Raw genomic sequence first — 26,019 nt, 5'->3', positions numbered from 1 at the left:
GTGGTGCCTTGCACCTACTAGGGACTTGGAGGACTCCAAGTTGCTAGATGTTGTCAGGGCCCTGAAAATATGTTCCAGGACGGCTGGAGTCAGGAAAACTGACTTGCTGTTATCCTGTATGCACCCAACAAACTGGGTGCTCTTGCTTCTAAGCAGACTATTGCTAGTTGGATGTGTAATACAATTCAGCTTGCACATTCTGTGGCAGGCCTGCCACAGCCAAAATATGTAAATGCCCATTCCACAAGGAAGGTGGGCTCATCTTGGGCGGCTGCCCGAGGGGTCTCGGCTTTACAACTTTGCCGAGCAGCTACTTGGTCAGGGGCAAACACGTTTGCTAAATTCTACAAATTTGATACCCTGGCTAAGGAGGACCTGGAGTTCTCTCATTCGGTGCTGCAGAGTCATCCGCACTCTCCCGCCCGTTTGGGAGCTTTGGTATAATCCCCATGGTCCTTTCAGGAACCCCAGCATCCACTAGGACGATAGAGAAAATAAGAATTTACTTACCGATAATTCTATTTCTCGGAGTCCGTAGTGGATGCTGGGCGCCCATCCCAAGTGCGGATTATCTGCAATACTTGTACATAGTTACAAAAATCGGGTTATTAGTGTTGTGAGCCATCTTTTCAGAGGCTCCGCTCTTATCATACTGTTAACTGGGTTTAGATCACAAGTTGTACGGTGTGATTGGTGTGGCTGGTATGAGTCTTACCCGGGATTCAAAATTCCTCCCTTATTGTGTACGCTCGTCCGGGCACAGTACCTAACTGGCTTGGAGGAGGGTCATAGGGGGAGGAGCCAGTGCACACCACCTGATCGGAAAGCTTTACTTTTGTGCCCTGTCTCCTGCAGAGCCGCTATTCCCCATGGTCCTTTCAGGAACCCCAGCATCCACTACGGACTCCGAGAAATAGAATTATCGGTAAGTAAATTCTTATTTTTATTTTCATCTATTGTTTATTTTGCTCATTTTATGAATGAAAATTACAAAGGCTGTGGATATTTTGTGGAAATATGTAGGTTTGTCAGGAAGGCCTCAGGCACACTGCGCCCAAACTTGTACTCATGTTCGTGTTTTCTCTTTTTTGATTCAGATTTTCTGCTGAAATGGCCCGTAAAACCTGCGATTTCTCTCTTTGTACATCCTAATGAAGGTCAATAATCACTTTAAGAGCATTAGAATTGAGTTAATTAGGTGCTAATGACGATTTTCTAACAGGCGCCTGAACCCGGGAGTCCCAGAGGTGCGCCTGACGGAGGGTTAATCAGTTTCTTTTTACATTATAAAAGCACTATGAGTAATGTAAAAGTGATTCCTTTAATCGCAGATGGGGGGGGGGGGGGGGATATTTACTGTCACTTATTTTGCTTTGGTTCTGAAGTTGCTTTCTCATCTCAATAATACACAATAGTTATACTTAAGCTACTAATTAAAAAAAAATTCATTTCCAGTAATAAATGAGCTGGACACTCTTAATAACCTTGGTGCCTTTTCTCTTTTAGCTCATTGGCAGTATATTGTGAGTGAGTCCTGCTGATTACCACGGATAAAGATGATTGGTGGGATTATGTCACGTGATAGGCTTTCGAGCCAAGCCATGTAGAGGGAACTGGGGCAGTCCGTTTTGCTTGCAATGGGGAGGCTACTGTAAAAATAAGCACATGTAGTGTTAACAATTGGCCACCAATCGATAGTTTTGTTTGACAAAATGTGTACTAGGAAGAGCATTAAGATGGTGATTTATAGTTCCAAAACACCCATTCCATTCTTTGTTAGACAATTCTCATAGGTCTTGGTTTACTTTAGATGACATATTTCCAAGTGGATCAGTATGATATACTGGCTGTCCAGATCCCGGTGGTCAGGAGACCGACGCCAGGATCCCGACGGTGAGCACAGTGTGTCCCCTTGCGGGCTCGCTGTGCTCGCCAGGCTTCGGGTCTGGTGGCGACAGAGTTATATTCCTCCTTGGGTGGTGGTATGGACCACCACCCAAGTGGGGATTCCAACTGCCAGTATTTCCCAGAGTGTCGGGATTCCGGCGTCTGTATCCTGATAGCCGGGATCCCGACACCCGGTAAATTGGCTGCCTCCTGTTTCCCAGCTGTGGGAAAATGTACTGGGATACTGTGCATACAAGAAAAATCCTTTGTGGGAATATTTGTCATAACTTGGAAATATATACAGTTGGTGTAACTGTAAACCAGTCAGATTATTTGCAGGAGAGGGAAGAGCATAATCTACTTCCTTCCATCACTGTTCCATGATCTGCATCTCTATGTGAGCTCCCATCCTTCATTCATCTGTGTAACACAGATTGGTTGTAGGGAGGCCAATCCCGGGCCACTTTTTCAATCCTGGGTGTCGGGATTGAAAAATGGTCAATCCCGGGATACCCGGAATTGACTTTATCCTATGTGGCCGCCCCATCGCCCCACACACATAACTCACCATAGATCGCAGGCGCGCGGGTGGGAAACATCAACTTCTTTCTCCCCGTGGCGGGTGACGGCGCAGCGTGACCTCTCACTGCACATTACGCTGGGGAGCCGGGAGGAGGAATCGGGGCAGCGTCTGAGCGTCCTGAGGACGCTGAACACTTATCCCTCAATCCCCGGGATTGAATCCCGGCCGTTTTGGGGCCTAAATCCCGGGATCCCACCTATCCCAATCCCGGGATTGGCCTCCCTAATTTGGTGTGATACTGTATTCATGTGCATAGGTGTACACTACTAGAAGGAATAAATAGTCATTTCTAATACAGCACTTACATTGCAATAAGAGCAGCATCCCGTGAATTCTCCTGAAGGATCTCATTCATTCTCACATATCGTTCCGACTAGCAATTGTAAAAACAACAAAAAGTCAGACAAATCTGTAGGTGAAATGCCTATGGGTCAATTACCATATTACCAATGTACACTAGCATGATTACGTAGTATTTTAAATTTATTCTAAAGGGATATTTTATTCACGCACGCTGTCTGATGTTGACTTGATGAGGTGATTACAGCTGTAATTTACTGCAATACAATGCATATCTGGTTTTCATTTATATTTTGTTCCAAAATCTTATATTAACTATATTGTTAAGGAAGTGTGTTTTACTGAAAGTGGAGGGACACCAGAAATACAGCCGTTTGAAGCATTCTTGGCCACAGATTCAGGATCTGTTCTTCTTGATGATATTATTGAGACCATTGGTGGAGCCATTGTGAGATGTGATTGGAGATCAGATTCCAGCTCAAGCTTAATCGTCTTGGCCACGTGTTTCCAACACAGTAATTAGTGCACAGGGGCAAACATTACTGTTACATTTTAAAAGATCCTCGTGGTCTAGAAAATATAAAGAGCTCCTTGAGGACTGAGTTTGGCCACCCCTGATGTACAGTACATGGAGGGATTGCTCTACAGAGAGCATGTGACCCTCTGCCTGGTAATGAGCATAAGAGCTAAAATGCAAATGCCTCCAGCTACAAGACTCTGCTTGCAGTGGCAGCCAAACCAATCTCCCACCATGAAGATATTTGCAAAGACAGAGGGGTCTGTTTGCTAAGCCTTGGATGGAGATAAGGTGGATGGCGGTAAAGTACCAGCCAATCAGCTCATAGCATGGCAGTTAGGAGCTGATTGGCTGTACTTTATCTCAGTATACTTTATCCCCATCCAATGCTTTGTAAATAGAGCCAAGAGTTATAAAAGTGTATCCTAGAAAAAGCTATATGTGAATAAGGTGTAAAACTTTAAAAAAAAACTAGAAATAAAACCATTATTGAATAAATAAGATAAAATAAAACTGTTACGTGAGATTGCAGTACAGGTAGTGATCTGATCATTCAGGCTGGGAGGACAGCCATTTGTTGTGTTATAAAGAGAAGGAAAGTAGGACGGGATGTATTGGTGTCCGAGGTTGCCGGAAGTGCGGGATGCCGGCCGATCTTAGACATTCTTTTAAAGGGGCAATTACTTACAAGGCATGTTTTGCCTTGTAAGTGATTGCCCCTTTAAAAAAAATGTCCTCCAGCGATTTCGGATGCTATTACATCCCACCCATAGTATCCTTACAGATATTAAAAAGTAAGGAAGAGAAGTTATTTTCTCTGAACTCAATGTAAATAGTCATATAAGTGGTGAGGTATGTAACAGTCACAGAACATTTGTAGTTAATTGAAAATACTTTTATGTACCTTAGATGTGTGGTTTAGTAGATCATTTTCGCTGATACTCCAGGGAGGGATTTCAAATTCATGATCATTCTGCTCTTCGACAAGATATGGAGCTATAAGGTCCTCAAATAACTGTATGCTGTAGGGACAGGAGACGTTTACAAACAAAACCATTGGGAGGTTTGCATGTGACACGATGACATTTAAAATCATAGTTTTGTTTTCTCAAAAGTTTCATAAATGTTCATTGTTAGCTCTCTGCAAAACAAGAGCAGGACGGGTATTGGGGGCTATTCCACCATAAGTTACAATGGATATTCAACTTGATAAAAATAAATGTTTGCCAAATCCATTGCAGCCATAGCATATGGCTTATCTGCAGGAAAATTAAACCTCAATGTAAGGTTGAAGAACAATGGAGCTGATATAAATGTGCAGTAATATTAATGTCCTTACTTTTTGGGTTGGGGCTTCTGGTTCATTTCGGTCAGCACGACAACATCATGGAATCCTAGCCTGAACTTCTCCAGGAGAGACTGCATTCTGGTGGGAGAGATCAGAAGGGGGACTTGTGAAAGAGCACTCACTTTGTCCAATTATTCTCAATCCTATAATAACCCAATCTCTGTTTCTCAAGTGTTCACACATAAGCCTTGTCAATGATAACTCACTCTCTCCTTTCCGTCTCTGCATTTTCCTGTGTTCCTCTGATGTAAACCCGCACTTTGCATTGGCTCCAGCGCTTTCTGCGAGTCAGCAAGTATGGGATGAGCAAGGTCAGGCCTTGAAAATAGTAAAAAAAATAAAAAATATTGAAGAGTTTAACTGGTATCCGGACTTCAGGTCGACACCTCTTAGATCGACACCAGTTGGTCGACACACCTTAGGTTGACACCAGAAATAGGTCGACATGAGTTTTTAAAAACAAAAATTAAATTTTTTGTAGTTTTTCATACTTTACGATCCACGTGTACTACAATCGGGAATGGTAACCTATGCCAAGCGCAGGGTCAGCGGAGCGCGGCACGTTGTCAGAAGTATGGCGAGCGAAGCCGGTGCACTGATTGGGGTTCCTGGTCACATTACGAAGAAAGCGACACAGAAAAAACATAAAAAACTTATGGCGACCTTTTTCCATGTCAACCTTGTTCATGTCGACCTTTTGTCCACGTTGACCTATTTTTGGTGCGACCAATTGGTGTTGACCTAAGTGGTGTCGACCTTGAGTCCTAGTCCAGTTTAACTATTTACACAGTAAGCATATTAAATATGTTTTATTGTATATTTCTAAAAATCTTGTGCTGCATTGTGCCCCTTTCAGACCAAAACCTTTTGGTCTGACCCGGGATTTGGAACAGTGCGGCAGATGTATTAAGCCTGGAGAAGTGATAACACACCAGCCAGTCATTACTTTTTGAAAAATGACAAGAGCTGACTGGCTGGTGCGTTATCACCTTTCATTTATCACTTCTTTATCACTTATCCAGGCTTAATTCATCTTCCCCACTGTTCCAAACCAGGTAAGACCCAGGATAGACCCTGTTCACACTGTGGCTCCAACCCAGGTTATTCCCGGTCCGGTGCCATTCACACTATACACTGATAACCCAGGTCGAAGCGGTGGTGTGAAAAGGGTATTATAGATTGCATTCCCCTTGCTGCCTACCTCCATCATCGTATAGCCAGTAAATATGGATGCTTCTCTTGTGCTGACGGCTCTGGAATTCAGTATTGGTCTGATTCATTATCTCTGGGACTGTGCATGGAGATTCTGGAAATAGAGAAGTGTAGATGAGGAATTTGTGAGTTCATTGTATAATGGCAGAGACACAAACAATTATATACAAACCACAAAAAAAGTACAGATTTCAATGCTGGAGGGTCCTCACAGTCTTTGCAATTATTTCTAGAAAATCGACTTATGCCTAACTTTTAAAAGTGCCATGTGTTCAGCATTTTTGTTGCACGTTTTAAAGCGGCAATATTTGTAATCGCTAAACAAGGCTGTTTTGCCGTTGAAAAATTGCTGCTTTACATCTTGCTGCAAAATTAACAACAACAAAAATCTACACTTTAATAAACTTGTCTCCTATAACAATCCTTTCCCAAGTCTCTGGCATCTCTGTGACAGGGGGAAACGCCTACATTTATTTATTTCAGTATTTCTTAATCCTGGACCTGATGGAGCCCTAATTGTGCACCTTTTCCAGATAATCTAGCATACAGGTAGGTGTGTTAATTCAGTTGACTAACACAATAGATCTACAGGTTATTCCTGAAGATTCCTTGAAAACATGCACTGATTTACCTCTTTCACATCGCCAAAATAAATGAGTTATTTCCGTATCGACCCGGATCCAGATGCAGTGTGAAAGTGCCACTTAACAATTTCCCGGATCGATTGACCTGGCATTTCAACTTGAGGTTAAAGCAGGGTTATACACGGGTACAACCCGGTGTAGTGCAGTGCGAACAGGTGCAGACCCCGGAACTATTCACACTATAGGAAAGCCGGTGCTTGCAGATGACCTCATCTCCAAGCGTTAGTCCAGGGCACAATACCGATGACGCAACTGAACTGGCAATAAACCGGAAGCAGCCAAGCAGTCTGAAAGGGACCAAAGCTGGGATGCACCATGTACAAGGCCCCGGGTGCGTCCCGGCTTTGGCGATGTGAAAGGGGTATTAGGGTTCCACGAGGACCAAAATTGAGAAACACTGATTTAATTTATATCTCATGCAGTAAAAAAACAAATATTTTGCATAAGTGGCTTGCATTTGCCTAATCTGTACTTCGCAAGGAGCATCTACGATCCACCCAGATCCTCTCACCAGAGGGTGCAGCTTTACGCACAAATGTACTTCACTTTGAAAAACTGCATTTGCTGTGTAGTTCATAAATGACCTTTAGGGGTTTCTTTACAGGAGGTTGTAAAAGCCGGCCCTTCTGATCACGCTATTGCCCAGTATTTGCAAGGGCAATGCTTTTCCTAACTGTATCTTGCTAGTAAAAGAATTGCCCTTTCAAATATCAGTCATAAACACGGTCAGATGCCCCTGGTTATTTCAGCCCCAAGCTTTGTAAATAATCAGCATGCAAGCTGTGCAGGCCCCACAATATAGAAAGTAAAGCCATACCTTTTTCTGTCTCTTTATCAGATATCCCCTCATTATCAGAGTCCTGGAATGCCATGTTATCTGAGGGAAGATGAAAGCATTAAGCATGTTAAATAGTTTGTAAAGGAAATACACTGTTATTTATATGTGAAAGATTATAATCTATAAACGATAATATATTCATCTAATAAATCACGCTGATTTCTAAACCTAATGCCAGACAAGTAATTATCTCATTACATGTTTTACCTATGCTTTCAAATTTCAAATGATATTGTTTTCCTGTTTTCCACACCAGCTCAAAGAACATTGTAGTAAAGTTTTTCCTTAGCCATTTGTCTGCACAGGCCAAGTCCTAAACACTGCTCAGAGGGTACTTCTAGTGGGTGGTATTCAGTATACCGGTTCTTGGGATCCCGGCGCACAGTATACCGGTTCCTGGGATCCCGGCGCACAGAATACCGGCGCTGGAATCCTGACTACCGGCATACCGACACCTTTTCTCCCTCTTGGGAGTCCACGACCCCCATGGAGGGAGAAGACCCGCAGCGTGTCGAGCACAGCGAGTCTGCAAGGGGTTCATTTGCGCTCACCCGCTGTCGGCAAGCCGGCAGTCGGGATCCCGGCGCCGGTATGCTGGCCGCCGGGGATCCGCCCGCCGGTAACTCATTCTACACCCCTTGTACTTGTTAGGAGCTAAACCTGACCTAGAAATATACCCCGTCACACTTACATTCTCCCTGCATCTTCTGTGTCACGTCAAGGCCTCCCTTTATGCGTATAACGCATACACCAAACTGACTGTCGAATACATCACTGAAAAAAAGTCAGAAGAAGAAGAAGAAGAAGATGAAACAGATTACAGAATAGTAAGCAGTTGTGTAGCTGGAAGTATGGACAGTAAAGAGAAAGTGTTGGACAACACAGAGAGCAAGTAGAGAAAGAAAGTGGCGCACAGCCCAGGGAGTAAATATTGTGCCATAAGGATGGGAATCCGCAGGAGAGACGTTCTCAGCGGTAGACTGGGCAGCAGAGGGCAGTAGGCAGAAATATTATTGGATGATGCATGCTGGACAGAAAGAAGGGATTATTTACAAACAAGAGGCCACTTACTTAATGATCCCAACATATTCCTCTAAGCACTGCCCTGGAACCTTTAGCCAATTACTTTTATAACCCAGTACCATGGTGTTTGGCTTTAAACGACCCAGACCAGAGACCTATGTGGACAAACATTTGTAATCATGTGTTAGTAACATTTAAGAAAACACTGTCTTAGATTTTCTTTCACTGAGTATAATTGGGATTTTAGTGAAGACCTAGTTTATACATTTTGGTGATCTACAGTCATTACATTGGTCTTTCCATTAACACATCTCATACTACAGCAATTCACAGTTGGTGTATTTTATTCTAAAACAACAGAGATCTTTTGGCCAAAGTGTGAAAAAAATAATAATTTGTAGTTGGTGTCAGCTATTTTAATGTGCCAGAGGAGCGTACAGGAGCGTACAGGAGTCTGGCCAGGTAGAGTTACATATTTTCTCTCTTTAAAAAGAAAAGTGAGACATCCCTGCCATAGAAACTTTGCTTTGCCAATAAAAAGCAGGTATTTTATTCTAAGGGACCAAGTGCAGAAAGAGTAGTATAGTGACCTATCCTTTCCAAGATTAATCACAAGTTTAGATTGTAGGAAAGTAGTAATTCCAAGTCTTACATTTCCAGTGGGAAAACCAGGTTTGCCATGTGAATGCCATGACACATACAGTAGTAGCCGCACTGCACATTTCCTTATTGTTCATAATGACCAACAGAGGAGGAATCCATTGTATCCAGGTGATAAGTTTCCCCTACCTGCATTAGGCTTTTGGCTCCAGCTCTTAAGGTGCTTTCACGAATCACAGTATAGAATGATCTCACTTTCCTGGTGTTCAGCCACCGCAGATGTCCCTCTGAGTCTGGCACCTTGTCAGAGTCCTGTGGATATCAGCATTGATTGAAATACAGAACTACTTTGTGCTACATTTTCCATATCTCTGTATAACATAAGTTCTAGATCTATCCCTTATTTTACAACCGCACTGACTGCAATGATTCCCCATATGTAGTCACAGTATTAAGTATGACCTTTTCACAGTTAGCATAGGAGTCCATATTCCCGACACGTTATTTATGTTTTTCAGGATAACAGGTGAATGAATACTATACTTACAGTCACAACATTCCCACAGATCATCAAACTTGTGCTCTTAGTTACAGAACTGACAAAGTCAACCAATGCAGGACGAAAGTTGGGGGGTCCGGTTAGTACGAGACACTGTGGTCTAAAGGTGAGATAAATGTGAAAGTTAATGCAATATCAAATACACCACACGCTTTTCTGGACTCATTTACTAAAGGTTCTAAAAATGAAAAGTGGTGATGTTGTCCATAGCAACCAATCAAATTCTGTCTATTATTTTCTAGAATGCAATAGAGAAATGATAGACAGAATCTGATTGGTTGCTATGGGCAACATCACCACTTAATTTTTAGAACCTTTAGTAAATTTACCCCATAGGTGTATATTCAATTACTGTCGAATCCTCTCCGACGGAGAGGATCCAACAGTACCTTTATTTAATTTGCAAGTGTTTTCGACTACTTTGTCCCGTTTTTGACATGCCAATCTGACATGCCAAACTTTTTCGACAGTGTCGGAATTTCCAGCAAGTTGAAACCGCGGCATTTACATTCAATAGGGCGAATCGAAATTCACCCTAAAAACAGCGAAAAGTGCAATATTTTTCTACCTGTCGGAAATTCTGACAGGAATTGAATTACATTGATCACAATACCTAAAGTTCTTGACATGTTCTTGCACTTCATTTAGGCCCATACTGTAGGTCAGTGCCATACTGTAAGCTCCAGCCTGCACAGAGGACCCCCAGTTCACATCTACGGTTCAAGAGAAAGGTTTGTCAATGCTAAATCAAACCACTTTCACTGGATATAAATACTGGGCACAGTTCAGTTGTACTGTAGCCTTGGCGTATTGGCTGACACTCTTACCTGGCTTCTTGTAGGTGACATAACCTAGCAGTATAACGATGATAGCCAATGCAATGATAGCTGCCCACCATGTCAGGAGAAACATAATGACCACTGACACTACAGCACCAAAAAGAGAGGTCCACTTGTTGTAGTAACGGAAAGTTGGACGCCAGCCTGTAGGAAATTAAGTATGCATAATAATAGCAAAAACAACAACAACAACAACAACAACAACAGATTAAGACACATATTGCAAAACTGTGCTAATCCTTCTGTCACAGATAATGTAGCGTTGTTTGTCACTGAATGTGTGTTCATTTGAAAACATCATCTGTAAAACAAATCATGATAGTGCCAACAAGAGAATATTGTGCCTTATTCAGCTTCAGTTGCAGTTTTGCTAAAATAACAAAACTGCAAATGCTAGCATTCACATGCTGGGGACCGGCCAGCACAGGGCAAGGCCGCCCACCATGCTAATGGCGGCCAGCAAAGCGATCGCAATTCAATTGCGATTGCATCACTGATTAAGGGAAGCCGCCATTTTCCACACCATAACGGTCGCTTTTGACGTCACCGGGCCATCCGGAACCCACCCGTTTTTACCATCACACCAGGGGTTGTGTTACCGCATCCTCAATGCCGCGTCACCACCCTCTACCGCCCCGTGAACGCAGGAAGAGGTGTTCGCATCAATGCGATCGCATTGGCCAGCCCGCGCACCCGCAGAACTGTCCGGAAAATTATCCCAATGCGATCGCATCGCTTATGCGATGCAAGCTGAATAGGGGCCATAATGTGAAAAAGGACATAACATTGATGAGATGCCAGAAAGGATTAGCAAGGTGTTTACAGAAAATTGCAGTAAGGAGGAGGGCAAATTCAGAAGCTGAATAGAAGTGATCTGTAGGTGGACAAGCCATTATGGAGAAAAGTGGTGAGAGAAGTATATAACTCCTTTATCTTTACCTGGGGAATTGGTAATGGACGCATGGAAGCAGCTGAAGTTGATGAGAGCATAGGAACACAGGAAGAAATTGGAGATAATTGGAGCTATTGTGTTCAGCTCAGCTGTGGAGATGAGATTAGTGGGGGGTTAAATGGGGACATAATGGGTTTACCAAGGATGAGATTACAATAATAAGAATGATAAAACAGTTCATGGCAGAGGAAAGATCTACAGTAGTAAAGATAATTCACCACTAGGCTTGCATGACAAAATAACATGTGGAAATAAATCACATCTGTAAATTGAACTGACTTAAAATGTGTCAAAACAAGTGCATTGTATTTTGTTCCTTGTTAGTCATTAAATAAATCACTTTTATATTATTATTGGTATTTAATCACACAAAGGTATTTTTTTAATATAGGCATTGGACTAAGGTGGTCATTCCGAGTTGTTCGCTCGTTGCAGATTTTCGCTATACAACGATCAGGCAAAAAGCAGCATTTCTGCGCATGCGCATGGACCGCAGTGCGCACGCGCAAAGTACTTTTACTCAAAACTAAGCAGTTTTACACAAGGCAGAGCAGCGCTTTTCAGTTGCACTGCTGATCGGTGTGTGATTGACAGGAAAGGGGCGTTTCTGGGAGGTAACTGAGCGTTTTCCAGGAGTGTGCTAAAAAACGCAGGCGTGTCAGATAAAAACGCAGGCGTGCCGGAAGAAACGGGGGAGTGGCTGGCTGAACGCAGGGCGTGTTTGTGATGTCAAACCAGGAACCAAACAGTCTGCAGTGATCGCAATCTAGGAGTAGGTCTGGAGCTACTCAGAAACTGCAGGGAAATATTTAAAAGCAGAACTGCTAACCTTTCATTAGCAATTCTGCTAAGCTAAGATACACTCCCAGAAGGCGGCGTCTTAGCGTTTGCAATGCTGCTAAAAGCAGCTAGCGAGCGATCAACTCGGAATGAGGGCCTAAGAACAACTTTTTAAGGGTATGTGCAAATAGTCGTTCAGGCCTCATTACCTCTCTGATTGTACTGCATCCCATTAAGCTGACTTCTCATGTTTACTCAGGGCATTACAGGGTGGAAGCTCAATAAGGCATAAGCCCCGTACACACGGGGGAGATGTGTGCTGAGCGATCTAGCACAGACCGCTCAGCACACATCTCCCCCTCCCCCACCCAACCCCTCCTCTAGGAATCAGATTCCAGACTGTGCACTTGAATTATACATTCATTATATATATGTTACATTATATTGCACAGGACTATGGTGTATTTTTTTACAGTGCATTACTCTTATTAATCTGGTACATTATCATGCATGCATTGGTGTTTCTATAATGGGTGCAATGGGTGCAGTGCACACGGGCCCCTTGGGGGCCCACATCGTACACACTGCACCCATATTTTAATACTTACCTTTCCGAAGTCCCGCGTCAGGTGCTGCAGCCGCTGCGAAAATCATACCCAAAGTGGCCGCCACGCACGTGCAGTAGTTAAATTGGTCTCCGGAGCCTGCGAATGTGTAGTAGACTCCGGCACAATGCCGGAGACTGCTGCACTGTATAGTACGCTTTGGTCAGGGCGACTGACGCTGGACAAGCTGACGGGTGACTAGCTAGGTGACCAGTGTATAGCTAGAAGCAGGGTCGCGGGACACTGAAATACTTAATGAATGTACACCACACCTAATGCTGTGTGTGCCACCTTGACATTTCCTTGAATAAACTATAGCAAGCTGGTTCAGCAAAACATGTGCACACATTCAACTATTACTTTGTCACAATGCGCAAAAAACACTAATATCTTCATCAGGCCTGGTCAACCTGTGGCTCTCCAGCTGATGTAAAACTACAAGTACCCATGCCCTGCCACAGTTTTGTTATTACTGGAATGCTAAAATTGTGGCAGGGCATGCTAGGATGTGGAGTTTCACAACAGTTGGAGAGCCACCGAATGGCCAGACTTGATCTTCGTTGCTGATAAAGGGGCTAATTCAGACCTGATCGTAGCTGTGCATGCTACGATCAGCCACCCTGACATGCAGGGGGACACCCAGCACATGGTTAGTCCACCCCCGCATGTCTGGCCCTCCCCCCGCCACACAGGTACAAAAGCATCGCATGGCAGCAATGCTTTTGTACCTGAAGAGTAGCTCCCTACCAGCGCAGCTCCTGCGCGCTGCAGGGAGCTACCCATCGCTCTCCGAAAAGCAGCAGCTGCATGTGACATCATGCAGCCACCGCGGCCTGCCCCCCACACGGCCCGGGCATGCCTGCACTGCCCGGACTGCGCCCCCAAAAAGGCGGCCCAATGCCGCCGGCCTGTTCCCTCCCGCCCAGCGAATGCCTCTACCTGTCAACCAGACAGAGGTGGTCGCTGGGCAGAGATTCCGATTGCATCTCTGGCATGTGCCAGCGCACTGCGGTGTCGGCGCATGCACAGTTCAGACCTGATTGCCCGCTTTGCGAAAACGCACAACAGCGATCAGTTCTGAATTAGCCCCAAAGTCAACACTAAGTATCGCTCTCTCATGTTTAATCTGTCTTATATATTTTACAGAATGATTAACTTTAAATGTAACTTGACATGTTATAGTAAAAATATATATACAGACTTTTCTAGAACTTCTCAGAACTTAATCTATGTGTCTTAAAACTTTATGATGCCAGCAGGGTTGTAACTAGAACTTTGTGGACCCCATAGCAACATTTTTAAGAGACAGAGAGAGAGTGTCGACAAAGACATAGGGACAGAGATAGGCAGCAGGGGTTTCAGGACAGAAAGAGGCAACTGGGGGCATAGAAACAGAGAGAGAGGCAGCAGGGACATAGGGACAGAGAGAGAGGCAGCAGGGATGTAGGGATAGATAGATAGATTGATAGATAGATAGATAGATAGATAGATAGGCAGGCAGGCAGCCAGCAGGGATGTAGAGACAGATAGATAGGCAGCCAGCAGGGACAGAGAGAGGCAGCAGGGATGTAGGGACAGAGAGAGATAGCAGGGATGTAGGGACAGAGAGAGACAGCAGGGATGTAGGGACAGACAGAGGCAGTAGGGACAGACAGAGGCAGCAGGGACATAGGGACAGACAGAGAAATGCAGCAGGGATGAAAGAACAGAGAGAGGCAACAGGGATGTAGGGACAGAGAGTAGCAGCAGGGACGTAGGGATAGAGAGAGGCAGCAGGGACAAAGGGACAGAGAGAGAGGCAGCAGGGATGTAGAGATAGATAGATAGATTGATAGATAGATAGATAGGCAGGCAGCCAGCAGGGATGTAGAGACAGATAGATAGGCAGCCAGCAGGGACAGAGAGAGGCAGCAGGGATGTAGGGACAGAGAGAGACAGCAGGGATGTAGGGACAGACAGAGGCAGCAGGGACGTAGGGACAGACAGAGGCAGCAGGGACATAGGGACGGACAGAGAGATGCAGCAGGGATGAAGGAACAGAGAGAGGCAACAGGGATGTAGGGACAGAGAGTAGCAGCAGGGACGTAGGGATAGAGAGGGCCAGCAGGGACATAGGGACAGAGAGAGGCAGTAGGGATGGACCAAAAGAGGCAGCAGGGGCACATGTCGCACCACCCTAGTTACGGCCCTGCTCATCAGTATCAGCTATACAGTAAATGAAGATCATTATACATCCCTGGACCTGGTGGTAGGATAGACTTACCAATAAGGATGAATGCAACAGCAATAATGAAAGCCAAAATGTACCCACGGATAGGCTCATTGTTCTTCCCAAACCCTTTCCCAAAGAATCCAATAAAGGGGTACAACTTGTCTTTGCAGAGGCACTGTAGAGAAGGAGGATGTGTTACAGACAGTGAAGGTGTAGAGAAAAAAAAGGTTTAAATATGAAGCTAAGGGGCAAATGTACTAAGCCATGGAGAGTGAAAGTGGAAAAAGATAAACTACCAACCAATCAGCTGCTAACTATCATTTTTTAAGCACAGTCTGTAAAATGGCAGATAGGAGCTGATTTGCTGGTACTTAGTACACCCCCCCCTAAGTATTATAAGCTAGATAAAAAGAAATGTAACTATGAACATGTAGGTGATCCATTAAACTCTGATATTCAAACACAGCTTTAGCAGCCATTATCTTTCAGTTGCACCTGACGTGATGGAAAACAATGGGTATAATGGGTACAATTAGAACTTATACAGTATATTGTCCATGTAAGCAGAATATGCAAAGAGGACTGGTCACAGCATCACTGGAGAGATAGTGAAAGGAATGACCTAAACATATGGGATGCAGTTAATAACCTGAAGGATGGGATCCCGGCATTAGAAGGGGGGTTAGGGTGCAGGGACGGAAAGGGTATGGTTAGGTACCGGGGAAGGAGGGCTAGGTTTAGGCCTTAGAAGGGGAGGTTAGGCACCAAGTGGGGAGGGTTAGGTTTAGGCAGTGGGGAAGGGAAGGTTAGGGTTAGGCACCAAGCGGGGAGGCAGTGGCGTAACTACTGCCCCCGCAGCCCTCGCGGTGGCTTGGGGGCGAGGGGCTGCGGGGGCGCCGCCACTGATTTAGAGCAGATTGACATGCGGACGAACGTCCGCTTGTCAATCTGTTGTCACTAGCCCCCCGCTGTGAAGTAGGGACACGGAGGGCACAGCGTGCGCCTCTCCTGTGTCCCTCTGAGTCTCCGGCGTGTCGGGGGGCGTGTCCTATGAAAAGGGGGCGTGGCTTCGCGGAGGACCCGCGATCGCGGGCCACGCCCCCGTTTCGTCACTGAGGGGGCATGCCCAGCGCTCTGTGAGCTGCTGGCATGCCCTCTCTCCCACTGTCTGCGCTGAATAGACGCTGTGCGCATGCGCACAGCGTCTATTCACTACTGCTCTGCTATGCAGAGTAGTGACTGTAGGAGCCTCCCAACTGCCCCCCCCATCGCGGGACACTGCGGGAGGTATGCATATATGGCACTGGGGGGGCACTGAGGGGGCATATATGGAACAGGGGGGGGGGCACTGAGGGGGCATATATGGCCTGAGGGGGCATATATGGCACTGGGGTGGCACTGAGGGGCATATATGGCACTGAGGGGGCATATATGGCACTGGGGGCATATATGGCACTGGGGGGGCACAGAGGGGTCATATATGGCACTGCGGGGGGCACTGAGGGGGCATATATGGCACTGAGGGGGCATATATGGCACTGGGGGGCACTGAGGGCATATATGGCACTGGGGGGCACTGAGGGGGCATAGATGGCACTGAGGGGGCATATATGGCACTGGGGAGGCACTGAGGGGGCATATATGGCACTGAGGGGGCATATATGGCACTGGTGGGGCACTGAGGGGGCATATATGGCACTGGGGGGCACTGATGGGGCATATATGGCACTGGGGGGTACTGAGGGGGCATATATGGCACTGGGGGGCACTGAGGGGGCATATATGGCACTGGGGGGCACAGAGGGGGCATATATGGCACTGGGGGGGCACAGAGGGGTCATATATGGCACTGAGGGGGCATATATGGCACTGCAGGGGGCACTGAGGGGGCATATATGGCACTGAGGGCATATATGGCACTGGGGGGCACTGAGGGGGCATAGATGGCACTGGGGGGCACTGAGGGGGCATATATGGCACTGGGGAGACACTGAGGGGGCATATATGGCACTGAGGGGGCATATATGGCACTGGTGGGGCACTGAGGGGGCATATATGGCACTGGGGGGGCACTGAGGGGGCATATATGGCACTGGGGGGTACTGAGGGGGCATATATGGCACTGGGGGGCACTGAGGGGGCATATATGGCACTGGGGGGTACTGAGGGGGCATATATGGCACTGGGGGGTACTGAGGGGGCATATATGGCACTGGGGGGCACAGAGGGGTCATATATGGCACTGAGGGGGCATATATGGCACTGCGGGGGGCACTGAGGGGGCATATATGGCACTGGGGGGCATATATGGCACTGGGGGGCACTGAGGGCATATATGGCACTGGGGGGCACTGAGGGGGCATAGATGGCACTGGGGGGCACTGAGGGGGCATATATGGCACTGGGGAGGCACTGAGGGGGCATATATGGCACTGGTGGGGCACTGAGGGGGCATATATGGCACTGGTGGGGCACTGAGGGGGCATATATGGCACTGGGGGGGCACTGAGGGGGCATATATGGCACTGGGGGGTACTGCGGGGGCATATATGGCACTGGGGGGCACTGAGGGGGCATATATGGCACTGGGGAGGCACTGAGAGGGCATATATGGCACTGGGGGGGCACTGAGGGGGCATATATGGCACTGTATGTGTACCTGGCACATGGGGGGCTATATTTGGCACTGGGGGCACGTGAGCACCTGGCATTGTGGGGGAATATCTGGCACTGGGGGCATATGTGGCACTGGGGGGAGAGGCTATATTTGGCACTGGGGGCATGTGAGTACCTGGCACCGTGGGGGAATATCTGGCACTGAGGACATATGTGGCACTGGGAGCACAGCCCTAGCAACAAGCACTACCCCCTAGCAATGAGCATGACACCCAGTGCATGAAACCCCTGGCAACGAGCATGACACCGAGTGCATGAAACACCTGGCAACGAGCATGACACCCTGAGCATGAAAACCCCAGGCACCGTGCATGGAACCAAGAGCATGAAACCCCTGGCAACGAGCAGGTAATTTAAAAGTAATTAGAAGCCTTAATGTAGGACTTAATGTGTAATGGGCATTACGGTGTGTGGCATAATGTATCACGGACATTGCGGTGTGTGTCAGGATGTGTCACAGGCATTACGGTGTGTGGCAAACTATATCACGGGCATTGTGGTATGTGGTATAATGTCTCAGGGGCATTGCAGTGTGGCATAGGGTATAACGGGCATTGCGGTATGTGTCACAGGCATTACGGTGTATGGTATACTAGATCACGGGCATTGTGGTATGTGGTATAATGTCTCAGGGTCATTGCAGTGTGTGGCATAATGTATAATGGGCATTGCGGTGTGTGGCATAATGTGTCAGGCATTACGGTGTCTGTATACTATATCACGGGCATTGTGGTATGTGGTATAATGTCTTAGGGTCATTGCAGTGTGGCATAATGTATAACGGGCATTGCGGTGTGTGTCATAATGTATCACGGACATTGCGGTGTGTGGTATACTATATCATGGGCATTGTGGTATGTGGTATAATGTCTCAGGTTCATTGCAGTGTGTGTCATAATGTATCACGGACATTGCGGTGTGTGTCATAATGTATCACGGACATTGCAGTGTGTGGTATACTATATCATGGGCATTGTGGTATGTGCTATAATGTATCAGGGGCATTGCAGTGTGTAGCATAATGTATAACGGGCATTGCGATTCCTGTCATAATGTGTCACAGACATTACGGTGTGTGGCATAATGTGTCGGGGGCATTACGGTGTGTGCATATTGTGTCATGTGCATTATTGTGTGTGGCATAATGTCTGAGGGCCTTTGCAGTATGTGGCATAATGTATACTGGGCATTACTATAAGGAGGAAAAATGACAAATAATGGAAGGGGCATGAATCAGGATTATTTTTCTTTCCTGTGGTGGCTAACGTCTGGGCGTGCAGGTTGCAAAACTGGGGTATAAGGTAGTCTATTCCTGCAATGCCACGCCTCTTTATGCGAAGCCGCGCCCATTTAAACAAAACCACGCCCCTTTTTGGCGCCGCGCGCCTTCGGCGCGCACATGTTTATCCCTTTCCTAGTGCCAATTATGGGGGGGGGGGGGGGGGGCGCCGAAGAATTTTTTGGCTTGGGGGAGAAAAATTTCTAGTTACACCACTGCGGGGAGGGTTAGGTTTAGGCAGTGGGGAAGGGAAGGTTAGGCACCACCGGGAAGGGTTAGGGTTAGGAACCCACAAGGGAGGGTTATGGTTAGAGTAGGGGTCAGGGGAGGGTTAGGGTACTTTCCAGGGGGTTACTGAGATTCTCATGGTTGGGATGCCAATGTCGTTATTCTGGCCACCGGCATCCCATTCATCAGGATATCATATTGAATCCAAACATATATAACATAATCTCTTACTTGGAAGACTTTGGGAGCAGACACCAGGCAGGCCAAAGCTGAGGAGAGAGTGGCTGCAAAGATGCCAGCAGTGATGAGAGGGCTGAATGCTGACACCATGCTCATGGACTGTACAAGGAAAGAGCTGTCATTTAATGCACGGAACAGCAACACATGTAACTAGTATGGCTTCTAGTTAGTGCAACATTAAGGAAGTTTATTCAGAGATATGGTAACTATTAGCAGCGGTGCCGAGAGAGGGGGGAGAGGGTACAATTGATCTGGGCCCAGGTCTGATGGAGGGGCTCAGTGAGGGTCCAGTAGGGGCCCAGGCCCATTCCCCCTAACCTAGCAGCAGCAGCTGCAGCTCTTTTCCTCAGCCCAGCACATGCTGCTGTGTACTGGGCTGCAGTGTGGCCATGGAGGTGCTTAAAATACTATTTTTTTCAGTATTTTTTTCAAAGGATACATGACCACACCTCCTGCGATTAGGCCACACCCCTTGAAAAGTACCTGGGCCCATCCTGGCTCTCGACTGCCCTCACTATTAGTACTTTTTACATTTCTTGTTCTGAGTACAACGTACGTACGTACGTACGTACGTACGTACGTACATACATACTGTCATTTTGCTCTCATTGCTTCTTGTCTCAGAGCTGGACATTAGACTGCTACAAAAGTCATTCAGAATTGGATTGAGGAAGCAGATTTCTTAAAAACCTTTTAAAATGTCTTAAAATCCTATATTAAAATGGTTTGCTCAAGGTGATACTGTTTTCAAAAACCCTATTCTCAGCCATTGTGAAAATAACAAGCCAAAAGTCATTGCCATTTCATTAACTTATCTCTAAATTATGGAGAAATCCCCTGACCTGGTAGTGGTTTGCTAGCCCATAAGAACATGATTCTGTTTCATGGCAAGCAGTAAAATTCCAGCCAAACTGGCAACTGAGTCCTTCACAGTCTGTCTCATTCAGTGGTATGGTGTCATTCAGAATGCCGGATGCATCACGCAGCACACATGAGCCTGAATGGAGATAGGATGAGAAGAGCTTATAACGGAAGAAAGCATGACCTGACAAAGTAATATTCATCAATATCTCACTGCTCCAGATATAACTCACCTATAGTGGCAGAAATGACAAGGTAGGATATTGTGGTCCAAAATATGGCCACCAACGTTCCCTTGGGAATAGCCACTGCTGGATCCTGAAATATGAATGGTTAGAGGAGTAATAATAAATCCTGGAAATGTTCGTGTTTACAAACAATAAAACAATCTGACGTATAGGGGCGGATTCTGAGTTGGGAATAAAGTGACCATCATGGTATGTTCCAGGTGCAAAGTTACTTGTTTATAGTTGCTTTGCTCCCAGCTCAGAATCAGCCCCACAGACTTCAGTGCAGGACATAACTATTGTTGGAAATGCATGTGGACTATACAGTAATATAACTGTCAGTGTGACATAATGTACATAAATAACTGGCTCAAGTTCAGAATATGGAACCCCTGGGTTAGCATAACGAATCTGCCTCAGAACACTATTCATGTGGACATCTGTTGGGAATAGTAACCTCTGGCGAGCGAAGCGTAGTGGTGCCAGCCACTGTGCCCGAAGCGTGGTGAGCGAAGTGACCCTGCGGAGGTACACATTTTAATGTTCTGAACAAGTTTAATGATGTTTTGTTATACTAACCCAGGGGGTCCCATGTTCTGAACTTGAAACTAAATAATTTATACAGTATAAGATTACTGACTGTACCTTTAGGTCTCCTGAGATGTTTGCACCAGCTAGGATACCAGTAGCAGATGGGAAAAAGATGGAAAACATGCCAAAGAATGTTCCAGCTTCACCTCGCCAGTTGGGAACAATGTTTTCCAAGAAGATGGAACCTGTTGAGAGAACGAGAGACTTTGTTACATACTGTATTGTCATAGCATCTGGCTGGGACGTAATTGGTTATGAGGCATGAGGTGATGATAAAATTATGTTGCTTAACATCCATCAGGGTATTCTCCAGTAACTTAAATAACACAGGTATTATCAGCCTTATAAGATAACAACTGTTCTGCTATATGATGATATATTATAAAATAAGCAAATATTTATGCTTATGTTACATGTCTGTAGGCTTCACAGACAGGATTTCTGTGGGATCTCACCTTGGTAGCTGAAAAACCCTTTGGACTGTTTCTCTTCACTGGGAGGAATGACTGTCCCCACTAAGTAGCTTGCAAAGGACACCATGATAACCATAAAGAATGCTACTTGTGCCTGTAGAAAGTTGAAGAGGTAAAAGTCAGCTGAGGTATACTAAATAATACTTAGCACAACATTTGCTGACCAAAGGTGATATCTCAGGAATATATGCTGTGATACGTACCTTGGCTTCCCACTCCATTCCAGCTAATGAGATGATGAGGAGTAATGCAACAGTTGCGACACCAATGATCCTGATATCATTGACTGGGTCCACCATTACAGCATCATATTCCTAACAGAGAAGGGTTAGCAGAGACAAACAAAAGTTAGATATGTTGAAGAGATTCATGTTTCATTACTGATTTTTGTATAGACTTTATGATATAGCTTATACAATATTATTATAAAGTCTTACGTATATATGTGTGTTGTTAAACCTACTTTCAAGAGGTCCCCAACAGTCTCGGCAAAGCCCACAGTGTGCATAGCGACTGCGACGGCATTGGCAAAGGCAAAGATTAGTCCTATAGAACCTCCTAATTCAGGGCCCAAACTCCGAGAGATCAGAAAATATGTTCCACCTAGAAGCATAGGAAATATCACATGAGGGAGAAAAGTGTAATGAACAATGAATAATGTTATATATAATTCAGGAGCGTAACATATATAATGCTTCAGAGTCCTAAAGGCACTGAGGGCTGCTGTGGCATTAGACAGGCCCTGGTACTGGGCAAGTGTGTCCACCGCAGAGGACATGGCCATGCCCCACTGTTCTGATTTTGTGCATAGAGCGTAATTGGGGGGGGGGGGGGGGGGGTGTAATTGCAGCATCTTGAGGGTCTCCTCTGCCCCTCTGAACCCCTAGTCAGGTCTCGGCCCAGATCCCTGCCCCATCCCCTCTCAGTACCCCTACCCATATTCTGTGTGGTTTATTTTCATAAGAATCCGTTTAAAGGCATAGTAACACACTACAAGCAGATTTATTACTGTAAATGTGTTTTCTATGCAAAGAACTTTTTCGAATGACTGCACCCATTGTACATACGCCAGTGCCGGCAGTCTTGCCTGATGGAGGCTCTGGTCACATGCACAACACACTGCAGGAGACAGAGGCGAGCGCTGGAGCCGACACCAGGCAGCTGTCCTGTCAATGCGCTGACAGCCTGCTGGGGCCCAGAAATATTCAGCCAGCCCATCTCAATCAGAAATGCCCTCTATTATACAGCTCTGTCAGCAGGCCCCCTGGGACCCTTTTGGGACCTAAGCGGCCGCTTGTGTTACCTAGCTGTAAATCTGCTACTGCTTCTAGGGCTCTATGATAAGCAACATGGTAGTGTGTTACAGCTGAAACAGGACAAACTTACCCGACTTGACTTTGCCATTAGTGGAAATGGCGGAGATGGATAAGCCTGTGATGGATGTCACCAGAACAGACATGAGAATGATCACCCAGGTCAGACCTAAACACAGAAGGGAAACATCATTGTCTCTACAGCAGTTCTCTAAGCAAGCCTCACAAGCAGGTTCATATTAATGTGAATGGTAAAACAAATATTAGATTCATATTTTAAGATCAGGATTCTGTCTTCTGGTGACTTTAAAAATGTCATCTTATGCACTTTTCATATATGATTAATTAACATTATCAGGGACAGTAGTACTTATTTTTTTGGGGGGGTGCCACACAAATATGCTGTCTGAGAGAACATATGTATCAATGCAGAAAGGCATCCTGGCGCTAGAATATAAACAGCTCTGATCAGATGTGATATGGATATTTATTTGATGAAACGTTAAGAAAGGGGTCAGAAACATAATGCATCATGGTGGTCATTCCGAGTTGTTCGCTCGTTGCCAACTTTCGCTATACTGCGATTTGCTGCTAAATACGCATGCGCATGGTATGCAGCGCGCATGCGCCTAGTTATTTAACTAAAAACTTAGCAGTTTTGCTGTTGTCCGTGCGGTGATTTTCAGTCGCACTGCTGATCGGTGAGTGATTGACAGGAAAGGGGTGTTTCTGGGTGGTAACTGAGCGTTTTCCGGGCGTGTGCTAAAAAACGCAGGCATGTCAGGCAAAAACGCGGGAGTGGCTGGAGAAACGGGGGAGTGGCTGGCTGAACGCAGGGCATGTTTGTGACATCAAACCAGGAACTGAACGGACTGAGGTGATCACAATCTAGGAGTAAGTATGGAGCTACTCAGAAACTGAAGGGAAGTATTTAGTAGCAGTTCTGCTACTCTTTCGTTCGCTATTCTGCTAAGCTAAGATACACTCCCAGAGGGTGTCGGCCTAGCGTGTGCAATGCTGCTAAAAGCAGCTAACGAGTGAACAACTCGGAATGAGGGCCCATATCCAGTAACAATTACATGCCATGTACAAACCAATACACTACAAATATGTGTAGGGCAAACCCATTTTACTGGAAGTAAATACCAGCATTGAAGGTGTACACCCAATTAGCAATAACACAGCTTTCTAGTGTTGTGCAAAACAGTAAAATGTGGCAAAGCATTCAGATAGAGTAGGACATGATAACAGCTTTACATTCCAGAAATAAAAAAGAAAAATGTATACTTTTGGTGCTAAATCGTATCTATAGATAACAGACAACATCCTGCTATTAATATTTGTTTATATATGAATATAATGGTAGTGTTCCTTTAGAGCAGGGATGGGGAACCTTTGGCTCTCCAGCTGTTGTTGAACTACACATACCAGCATGCACTGCTACAGTTTTGCTATGTGGCCATGCTAAAACTGTTGCACGGTATGCTGGGATGTGTAGTTCTTTAGTAGTGCTTTAGAGCTTGCACAGATATATGGGCATACCTATTCCAGCGTGTGCTGTGATCCATTATAGTTATAGAATTGTTATATATAGGCATACCTATTCCAGCGTGTGCTGTGATCCATTATAGTTATAGAATTGTTATATATAGGCATACCTATTCCAGCGTGTGCTGTGATCCATTATAGTTATAGAATTGTTATATATAGGCATACCTATTCCAGCGTGTGCTGTGATCCATTATAGTTATAGAATTGTTATATATAGGCATACCTATTCCAGCGTGTGCTGTGATCCATTATAGTTATAGAATTGTTATATATAGGCATACCTATTCCAGCTTGTGCTGTGATCCATGGTAACCTCAAGTACAAGATGACCCCCCAAATATTTAACATGCACCGTATCTGTTGAGAGAAAAGTAAAGAAGTGTTAGATGTGATATAATATACAGATGCAAACCATATTGAGGCAGCAAAAAATAAAAATAAAAAAAAAATAAGAATGATTAGGATGTATACATACCATGACACCTTTAACCCACCCAAATCGAACAGGTCCCCCCTTTGATTTCTTTTTCTTTTTATCTTTTTCTTCCTGCAATTCAAGCTTCTCTTTGTCATAAGTTTCTATATCTTCATTCAAGTTGACCGGGACCATTTGCTGTTCATCCTGATAGGTTAGGAAGAATATACATTTGATTGTAATAGCAATCTCTCCATGGACAAGGCAATGATAAAGGGCATGTAGGACACAAACAAAGATGCTTAATATAAGATGAGAAACGGAATAAGAGAAAGCCACAAACCACAGAACATTCCACTGTACGGTACTTACTGTTATAGCATTACGGAGAACGTCCAGAGATGGACGACTGCGTTTTAATCTCCCGGGTGCTATTGAGTTGATGTAGTGTTCCTGTCTGGGTGTGGCATCCAGGGTGTTATAAGCCATTTGTCGTTTAATGATTATCTTATTACACACAGGCAAATTTGCAGGATTAAGGCAAATTCCAGCTGCAAGAGAATTCCCTGTCTTGCCACAATTCCCCACCACTACTGGTTCCTGATTATCTGTGGAGCAAGGAATCATCTGAAGTCCTGTATTAAAGCCCTCAATAGATTGGTTAAGGTGATAGAGAGCTTCTTGTATGTGTTCTTCTGGTACCTCCAAAACCAGCCCATCAGTAGTGGAGGTATATCCAGATGAGAGTTCATCACTGCCGGATGAACACTCTAGGGACTCCAGACTTTCAGACTTGCTTGTCAGGACCATCTCCTTTATTGTGTCTGCAGAATATGTTTGATAGTGGCAGCTGTCTGGTCCATGGTCTAAAACATGTTCATCTCTGATATCATTCGTCATTTCATTTACAAAAACATGGGCTTGCTGACCTGGCCTCCTATTTTCAGGGAAAGGAACCTCATGAGAAAGATGCCTATTAGATTCAAGTGTGCTGTTATCAGCCCAGCTTCTGCGTCGGTCAGACATGGAGACACGCTCTATGTTGAATCTTCCAATGGAGAATGGAGTACTTGTTGGGCAATCCATCAACCCTTAGCAGGCAATCTGCTGAAACTATGAACACTGCTAACTGCAAAACAGAAATTAGCCATTAATTATCGGAAAGTATACATTTCATTATCAAAGCTAGGCAAAACATTATTGTATTGTGATTTATCCGCATATGCCTGATTCATCCAACATTGTTGTTCAATAGGCACATTAAGA

The 26,019-nt window shown here is 45.3% G+C and overlaps 1 protein-coding gene across 1 annotated transcript; it reads right to left on the bottom strand.

The window, feature by feature from the left end:
- Window positions 1–889: 889 nt before the first annotated feature.
- On the bottom strand, window positions 890–25,839 carry LOC134968632 (solute carrier family 12 member 3-like). The gene is made up of 26 exons (XM_063944180.1): window positions 25,126–25,839; window positions 24,814–24,960; window positions 24,620–24,695; window positions 22,861–22,956; window positions 21,938–22,077; window positions 21,678–21,788; window positions 21,457–21,568; window positions 21,056–21,186; window positions 20,417–20,501; window positions 20,165–20,319; window positions 19,314–19,421; window positions 14,951–15,074; window positions 11,290–11,391; window positions 10,339–10,494; window positions 10,131–10,224; window positions 9,500–9,617; window positions 9,142–9,264; window positions 8,401–8,507; window positions 8,021–8,103; window positions 7,309–7,368; window positions 5,837–5,941; window positions 4,842–4,953; window positions 4,627–4,713; window positions 4,192–4,309; window positions 2,776–2,843; window positions 890–1,649 (listed from the first exon to the last, which is right to left on the bottom strand). The coding sequence occupies exons 1-26, from the start codon at window positions 25,837–25,839 to the stop codon at window positions 1,508–1,510; spliced, it is 3,474 nt and encodes a 1,157-aa protein (XP_063800250.1). The 3' UTR covers window positions 890–1,507.
- Window positions 25,840–26,019: the final 180 nt, after the last annotated feature.

This window comes from Pseudophryne corroboree, chromosome 1 (genome assembly GCF_028390025.1).
Source record: "Pseudophryne corroboree isolate aPseCor3 chromosome 1, aPseCor3.hap2, whole genome shotgun sequence".
NCBI classification, from domain to species: Eukaryota; Metazoa; Chordata; class Amphibia; order Anura; family Myobatrachidae; genus Pseudophryne; species Pseudophryne corroboree.
Note: the sequence above shows the minus strand (reverse complement) of the source record. Positions and strands in the feature narration are given on the sequence as shown.